Source organism: Mesitornis unicolor, unplaced genomic scaffold (assembly GCF_000695765.1).
Source record: "Mesitornis unicolor isolate BGI_N332 unplaced genomic scaffold, ASM69576v1 scaffold5048, whole genome shotgun sequence".
In the NCBI taxonomy this organism is placed as follows: domain Eukaryota; kingdom Metazoa; phylum Chordata; class Aves; order Mesitornithiformes; family Mesitornithidae; genus Mesitornis; species Mesitornis unicolor.
In genome coordinates this window covers 37,615-46,445 of record NW_010203756.1, presented here as the reverse complement: position 1 = coordinate 46,445, position 8,831 = coordinate 37,615, and the positions used below count along the sequence as shown (strand labels likewise).

Genomic DNA, 8,831 nt, shown 5'->3' with positions numbered 1-8,831 from the left:
GCAGGAATTCTGAGCTGTGGGGAACCCCCAGCACAGAAACAGACTGCCCTCAGAGCTATGTGCCATTCTCAGGCCTGTGAGGGCCCCAGCCATCTGTGAGAATTGCTGCCTTCTGACGTTCTTGCACACGCAGGACAGGGCAGCCTACCCTATCACTTTCTTAGTCTCACCATATTGGAAGGAAGATGTCATTCTCCCTTTCTCCTAACAGACTGCAGAATCCTGCTTATAGATTTGCTCCTTGCAGCAGAACAGAAGAGGTGCAAGTTGAACACTTAATGAATCCACAGTGGAACCAAAGGCAAGCAGCAAGTTCAAGCACTAACTCTTGGTTATTTTAAGGAGCAGTTCCATGACAGATCAAGAATTAGCATGACCTGATGTAATAATTTGTAATAAAAAAGTACTGTAGCTAAGAAATAGTCCACTGATACTTGCACAGCTGCTTTCCCAGGTAGACAGTTGCTGCTCAAGGCTTACCCATTGATTGTAGAAGCCATGAAAACAAGGTAAGGGCCTAACAGGTTTTTCACCAGGGGTAGAGGAATGGCAGCAGCTTCATCAATCACAACAAGTTCAGCTTGACCCAGTTTCACAGAATCAGCAGGGTGTATGTACTGCAAGAAACGAGAGGACACTGTCAATATCAACAACAGCTTGTTTGGGCATTGAGTTGGCAAAGCAGGAGCCCTGAAAAGTTTTTGTCCCCAGGACCATCAAGCCAGAAACTGAGACATGAAAACAGCTGGAAGAGGGTTCATGTTACCCTAACAAGGACTGGGTCACAGATCTTGTTTTGCACATTTCCACATAAATTTATATGTAGAGATCGTGAAAATAAAGGATATCTAATAATTAGAAACATATGCACTTCCTTCACTGTTTCTTTCACTTCTTTCTTTCCACTTGTTTCAAGAAGAAAAACACCAGCAATTATCAAAGGAGCTCTGTAATCTACAAGCTTCTTACAGAAAGAAGGTATTTTGTGAAAGTGAGTCACCAGAAAAAAAGGTCTGCCTTAAAGCAAAATTAATCAGGACAGTTAAACATCGCACACAATGAACACGCTCAAAATCAAAATGACTGCAGCATTAGTAAAGCCAACAGTTATGAACAAAAAGTAGGAAGGCAAGAGCGCATAAGAGGCGTTACCTGAATGGTCTGTCTGTGCTCCTTGAACACATTCACTCTGACAACAGCCTTGTTAAACTCAGGATTTAAAGACTGAACAATCTCATAGTCCAGATGTTCCTGAAAGAAAACATTGTTAAACAGTATGAATGAGCCAAGATCCAAGAAAAAGATAATCTACCATTATCATAAAAATAAGTTTGCTAAGAGTATACTGTTATTTCGGATTCTAGTAAAAAAAACTCTTATAACAAAAGCTTCGGAGGTGTGAGAACTGAGAAATTATTTACTTATGTTTAAACACAAAGAAATTTCTTTCACAAAGAACCTGGTTTTCCCAGCTTAAAAACACAGAACTGTACTAGGGTTCACGTTTGCAGAACATTGTTAAAAAGAGTCGGTAGAGGCAAAAGCTGGTAGCTAATATAGGTAAACAAAAATCACAGATGAGATAAAAAACCCCTTCTAAACAGAAACGCTGTGAAAGTATTGTAGAATAGTCTTGCTGTCCTTACCTGATACTGCAGTGCATCAAAGCCTTTAAATATGAACTCAAAGAGAGTGTGAAGGTTATCAGGGCTTGGAGATGTGACAAAGATATTGGAGTAACTGCACAGAAAAATAAAACAAGAGTTTAACTATCTTTCTAACAACTTTAACATACAGATACTAAGTAGAATGTTTTCTTTATATGAGGGGTTGATTTTACCTAATAACCAAAATACAGCAGATTCCTTTAGACAGTTAATCTCACTTATTTATGCATGCTTATTTTGATTTTTAAAGACCATGGTTTTCTTATTACTATAAAATAAAAAAGCTTGAATATCAGTGCATGCAGCAATCAAAAGATATATGAAGAATAAAAAGGAAGGATGAAGGACTGGAAATTATATTTACAAATATATTCAGATCCTGCCATCTTTGTGCTGTTATTTTTTTAAAACTCAAGGATGCAAATAAAGCCTGGAGGATGGAGGGGATCACTCACCCAAAAGCTACTGCTCCAGCAATAGCCAGTCCCAAAGCAGCGGATTTACCACGTCCCCTGGCTGCTGTTAATGCCACAGTGCTCCGTAGAGTCTTTTCAGAAATGGCTTCAATAAATTTTAGGACTGCTTTTGCCTGATTATCAGAAAAGAACAGAAATCAAAAATCAGCTGTCTTTAAATTGCTTTTAGCATTATTTAAATTTACCACTAGTACATGTCTTCCTTCCTAAAACAGAAAGAAGGAAGAAAAAGACAAGATGGGAGAGCTGAACATTGAAACCCAGGCAAATAACGTGCAAGAAGTGGTAATCTTGACCCACTGAGTTCTTGAAATTATTCATGTCAAAACACAGATCAAATCCGTACAGCAATTCTCGATTGCCACCTCCATGCCACTGACCAGAGCATATCCAGCAAGATGGGAAGTGGCCTCCCACAGAGGAGGAAGATAAACATATCTGGGCAGTGAGGTCTACTATAAAACGGCTCAAGCAGTGCACCATTCTGAACTGCAGCTTCTCAGTGGATACTTGGAAACAGGAAAGACAACTGCAATAGGACCTTCATTTGCACTAGTCAGTGATTCTGAAATTGCAGTAAGAAAAGGTCTAAGAGAGGCAGGAATAGGGGCGTATTAAATCCATAATATGGATTTTCAACTTTGATTCAGAACTAAACTGAACAGAAACATCACATTAAGTTTCTTGCTTATTTCAAACCCTGAGAGCTCATCATCTTTTTAAATGTGGACTTCCTGTTGCCATCTAGTCCTTCCACTTATTCTCAGCTGATCACTGATCCTGTCGTTGAGCTACCCAGTTTAATCAAACTTTAAAGGAAATTCTCCAAGACCAAACCCATTGATGTTCACATTCAGATGTGATTACATGCAAGATGAAACACAAACACCAGTACCTAAGGTGACTTGTCAACCATAGAGTATCTCAAATTTAAACACACCAACCTGATCCAGGGTTTTACAGCCATCCACCAGAACTCCTACAGGCTGTGTATCCTGCAAGCTCTCCTTCAGTTCTTTCAGCTCCAAATCCTGTGGCCGGAGGCTATCTTCCTGTAAGCAGAATTTGCCGTAACAGGATTAGTAAAGGACACTTTGACACAATTATACCTTTGTGATGTCTTCTAAAATCTTTTATCAGGCAGCTAAAAGTATCTGAAAGGAAAGTTGAACATACTCCCTAGAAACAGAAAAAACTTAAATGGAGAGACAGATATTTAACACTTCAGTTTTGATGCATCTTCAGGAGAATGGTTATACAAGAGGTGGGTGTCCTGGATTCCCTCAGCTTGGAGGAAAAAAGGAAAGGCTTTTTCAGTACACAGTAACTAGAGAATGGCATTGCTAGGAACAAGAGACCATGGACAAATTTTATGGATGATTTAAATGATTTTTCAGTCTTCAGGCTATATCAAAATTTTATGATCTTTGTTATATCTGTCATATGAAATGCACATATTGCCACACAGGGGGGAAAACTACTGCAGCAGCAATAGATCATTTTCTAAACCAATATAAAGATTTTCAAAGCCAAATAATAAACCTGGACGTGAAAACAATCAATTTTAAATAGGAATGAATTCTGATTTTCCCAGTTGTCACTTAAAATTCCAAAGGTATCAGTCTCTCCATCCAACAGATAAGCATTTGTGCTGCTTCCAATATTGTTATAATGCTAAGAATGGAGGATTGTCTGGGTTTGTTTTTTAAAATCAGTGCTCTTTTTAAATGTTTTTACCACCCCTGACAGAACCTATGTTGGTATCTCTTAGGCCAAACAAAATAGTTCAAAAGCTTCAAAACTTCTCTTTAAAACTGGTTCCATTTTACTTTAGTCTACAACTGAAAGTGATAAAAGGATAAATTTCTAACAGTGCAAGCTGTATGTCTGGCTGATATTCAGTGAATGTTTCCCAAGACGTGACATGTGTAACTCAGAAAGTGAAACAACTACCACAGCTTCTAGTTATCAGGTGCCTCCCGAGCTTGTAATATGCTTATTTCCAAAGCATTTTCCCACCCTCCAACCCTCTAAAGGTCTTTGTATCTGCCTCATCCCAACTGTCCCTCAGCTTGAAATCTCTGTGCACTTCTGAATCCACAACCACAGCAATTAAGCTCCACCTCACCAGGTTAAACAGCAATACAGCAAAATCAATACATACAGGCAAGCACATAAAAAGCTGTGACAGAAAAAAACCCAAGGAGGGAAAAAAAAAAAGACAGCTTCCTATGCTTCACCCATACCAGGTATAATTTTTGCAGAACTTTCTGCTTCCTCTCTACAAGACCACTATTTGACATAAATCAGGGTGAAAGGAAAGCTTCCCTTTTTTTAAATTTTTAACATAGCGTGGTCAACTCAGACCAATTTCTCCCAAGGAAAAGCAGCTGCCATTGCTTACTGACCTGCGACTGTGGTGGAACGGGTGTGATGCTTGCAACATGACTGGAGATGGGCAAGATATTCAGCTGATCATCAATCACAATGCAATTCTTGCATGAAGCCAGAGACAGAATGAACCTGTGCAGTGAAGCAAAAGCAACTCGGTAAAAATATTAGCAATGCAATTGCATTTTGTTAGTTAATTTAAACTCTTTTCTAAACTTCCAGCATTTAAGCAGGAGGTAGCTGCATAAAAGTGTAAGACGTGAATCCACAGCAACTGTGACAAATTCTGACCCTGAAAGACTGCAGCCAGTGCTGGCTTATTCATCTTTCCAGTTTCTGACATCGTGTAACCACCTGCACGCTAAAGAATAAATTCTGCAATTTTTCTATAGCTAGGGATCGCTCACTCAGTAAGAGCTGCTTACTCTACAAAAACAGAGAAAACACCTTTACAAGACACTTCTAAAATACTCCACACTAAGCAGTTTTGTGTTTTACAGTAGTGCAATAAGTATCTGAACCCTGCATCTAGTACATATGTTTCTGCAGAGCGTTTCAAGACAGGGACTCAGTTTACAAATTTGGGCCTATTTGCGTATAACCCTTGTGATATATGCCAAAACTCTGTATACAATTCCTCTAACAGTGAAGCGTATTCATTTCCAGAACACTACATGAAAACTTCACTGAAGCAGCCACGAAGCCCTATTCCAAAACAAATCTATAGGATGCTTTCCTAATGTGAATACATGACATTATTCCAGATGCTCTCCTTGAGCATATGACCTAGATCCTTTACACTCTTTAATGATTTACCTCTCATTAAACCGTCCTACCACATCCTGGTGTGCCTCTGTTCTATATCGAGAGTGTACATCCTGAAAGAGAAAGAAAAAGTCAGTCTGGAGAAGGAATAGCAGTAACAGGGACAATCACAAGATTATTAATCATAGGACAATCCAACTTCTTTTCCACTCTTGTGGATTACAGTCTCCCTTTCTATTAACATCACATCCCAGACAGGATTTTAACCTTCTTTATGGTGTGAAACATCCACAATTCCCAAATACTTGTTAAAAATGTACTTTTCCCACCAATACTTTTCACAATGGTCGGTCTTACTCTTGCCTGACTTAAAGGTCAATTCTGCCAGGTACAGAACATTTCAAACACCTCAGGGATGCTAAGAAAAAGTAGTCTATCACTTTAATTCACCTACTGGCGTTATTCCTAATGGAAACAGTTCCTGCTCTGGGGGTAAGTACACTCTGGGTGAATAGGTCATATCTAGAAATATACAGTAGTTTCAAAGCTGACCTCACCTAGCAGCAGGTCACAAAACACTGAAAAGGCCTACTCTTTACTTAACTTTCTGTCACATGGGCAGATAGCATAAACAATTTCCAAAACTACTGTGAAATGAAAGAACACAGTTACATTTGTGAATGAGAGATGTTTCTTCCTTGTAACGTAGCAGCATTTCAAGACACAGAGGTTGACAGAACTGCCATAAGACATTCAATCATAGATCAACGAAGAAGCAGGACAGATGATGGAAGGAAGACCACAGCCCATAACAAAAGCAAAACTTAGCATCACCACAATGTTCTTGTTTATATAAGTGAGACATCATATAAGAGAGAAATGTTATGTTGAACATACCATGGTCATTGTATAGAGCTGCTTCAGTGAGTTCATGGTTCTCAAGAGAATCACCACAATTCCACCCCCTTCTACGGTTTCCACAGTTCGAGCTAGCAGGTTTGGAGTCAAGGCTTCAAAATCCTAGGAAATAAATAAAACCTCAAAGTTGCCTAGAGTTCAAATAGCACCTACTAAAAGGAACAGCAAATCTGAAAAACATGATTTCTCAAAGCTTAATTCATGCAACATTTGCATCAACCAACATCCCATTAAAATTCTACCCACACAACTATCTCACCTTCACAACACTTGTAAAAGATACATAAGCCATCGCAATCAAAACAACAGAAGCAACAAATACTATTTCTGCAGCATTTAAACTGACAGTAATTGATATCAGTGCAATAGCCTTTTTAAGTCAAAAGTTTAACTCCTTACCTGAAGTACACACATGCCAAAAGTGTTACCAAGAATCTTATGAGTTTCATTGTAATAGCAGTAGCGAATGTTTGTGGCTGCTATAAATAACTCAAAAGGATCATCGTCTTTTATGTTTAAAGTTCCACTTTTAATCTTCTTCTGTAGTTGTCTCATCCTCTTCTTCCGGTGGCTGGAGAACAAAATAATACAGAAGTTTGCTTGGAAAAAGGCTCAAGGGAAGTGCATTCACATCTATGATCAAGTCTAATTGGAAGTCAGAGTGCAGCCTCCAAGGAAAAAAAACTTGGATGACACTTGCTGCTTTCACAGTATGTTCCCATGGGCTGTCAAGCCCAAGTGGTGGATATCACACAGAACCAGCTGTTGTTGCAAGAAACCTCCTGGCTGGAATCCTGCAGTTCTAGGTAACACTTTCTTCCTGACTTTGTGTGCAGACTGTAAGTACACACAGAAACCTAAGAATTAAAATTTTAAATGCTTTTTCAAAATGAAGGAATTCTAAATGCTTAATCTGCATTCAGTCCTAAATACTACTGAGGCTAAAAAGCTGAAGAATTTCTGTTTTGGCCTTCTGAGGTCACCTTAAAAAGGTGAAGGAGACACTGGTCCAGGGCAACAGAGTGAGCATTAGAGCTACAAAAAGAAACCTGAAGTACACAGTGCTGATGTCAACTGTACTACAGAAGCCAAGTTTTGGTTCTGGAAGACCAAACTTCCTGCAGTTCCTCCAAGAACTAATCTTGTTTCGCCTTACAACTGTATCACGCAGCCTGTGCTCACCAGATCAGCAACGGAACTTTTGCTTCACACAGAGCAGCGACTGCAGCAACAGCCAGAAGAGGTATCTTACCTGCTAAAGCCCAGCTCCTTTTTGTAACACCATAGGACAGAGGGTCTGGCCTTGACAGTTGCTTTAGACAACATGTGATGAAGTATAACCACCTGCCAAAACACAAAAACGTTAATGAACAACTGTACTCGCAAGCTAACACTGAAGAGCAAGGTATTTTTCTATACTTGATTTTACAATTCTGTTTTCTACCAAGCAACTCTGTGCAAAACAGAAGGATCCCTTGACACGTTGTGAAGGTTATATTCCTTTTTATACAGACCTGAGCATCTATGTCTTCTCCATGGCTGCGTAACATTGTAGACACTGAATTATACCTCTCATTTCCTTAACAATCTTCTTTGGCAGAACTGCTAACAACTGCACACACTGAAGACAATTATTCCAGGCTAAATACAGTTCCTAGTATTTGTCTCCTAGTATAAATTTTGCACAATATATTTCAGACTTCTACAATTTAGTAAGATTTTATTCTGAATTTTAATCCTCTAGCAGGTTTGGCAACCCAGCTCACTGCTCTGGAGTCTGCACCTTCAGGAAGCACAATTGCTGCTTTGGAATCCAACTCATCAGTGAAAACACTGAACACAACCATCACAGATATGTCCATCAAAACCCACTTCAGTAGCAAATTAATGACAATTTTCTTGTACTGCTACTTGATCAATACATTATCTTCCAAGGTTTTTTTATGACTACTTTATTTCATTTTCCCAGGAACTGGAACTAACTGAGTTGACTTATCCTAAAATGTTACGGTTTTGCCGTGCTATTCATCCTCTTTCCACTCAAAAAATGCAAGTCTAGAATCTCTGAAGATAAACATGTTTGGAGATTAATTTTTTCCATACAATGTTACCAGGTAGGTCCAGTCCAAGTTCTGGCATGGTACCGTCTGCAAGATGACTCAGTACATAAAACACTGCTCGAGTGCAAAACCATAACATCTTACAGTAGAACTGAGGGAGGTAAAAAGCTCCAGCTAGCCAGGAGATTAACTTTTGCCCCAGTTAAAAAAAAAAATCCAATGTGCCTGTACTCAGTTTTATTCACTGTTCACGAGCTTCTAAACAGATGTCTGAGGTGTGCATGCCCCCTCCCTGGAGTGTTCAAGGCGAGGTTGGACAGGGCTTTGGGCAGCCTGGTCTGGTGGGAGGTGTCCCTGTCCACGGCAGGGGGGTTGCACTGGATGAGCTTTAAGGTCCCTTCCAACCCCGACCATTCTATGATTCTATGTTTAAGGACAAGGTCTCTTCCATCATTTCTAACCCTCTTCGCGCTCCTGCCCAGCAGCGGGACCTCACACGCTGAAGCACGCCACGGCCCTGCCTTTACTCTGGGCGGTTTATGAACACTCGCTTT

The 8,831-nt window shown here is 39.7% G+C and overlaps 1 protein-coding gene across 1 annotated transcript in view; it reads right to left on the bottom strand.

The window, feature by feature from the left end:
• NAT10 (N-acetyltransferase 10 (GCN5-related)) overlaps positions 1–8,831 on the bottom strand; it is a 24,025-nt gene that overhangs the window by 15,003 nt on the left and 191 nt on the right. Inside the window, exons 2-11 of the mRNA XM_010190828.1 lie at positions 7,470–7,561; positions 6,617–6,788; positions 6,197–6,319; positions 5,351–5,412; positions 4,552–4,666; positions 3,088–3,195; positions 2,123–2,256; positions 1,647–1,740; positions 1,153–1,251; positions 481–617 (exon numbers count right to left, since the gene is read on the bottom strand). Coding sequence (XP_010189130.1) covers positions 481–617; positions 1,153–1,251; positions 1,647–1,740; positions 2,123–2,256; positions 3,088–3,195; positions 4,552–4,666; positions 5,351–5,412; positions 6,197–6,319; positions 6,617–6,788; positions 7,470–7,561 — 1,136 coding nt within the window. The remainder of the gene's footprint in view (positions 1–480; positions 618–1,152; positions 1,252–1,646; positions 1,741–2,122; positions 2,257–3,087; positions 3,196–4,551; positions 4,667–5,350; positions 5,413–6,196; positions 6,320–6,616; positions 6,789–7,469; positions 7,562–8,831) is intronic.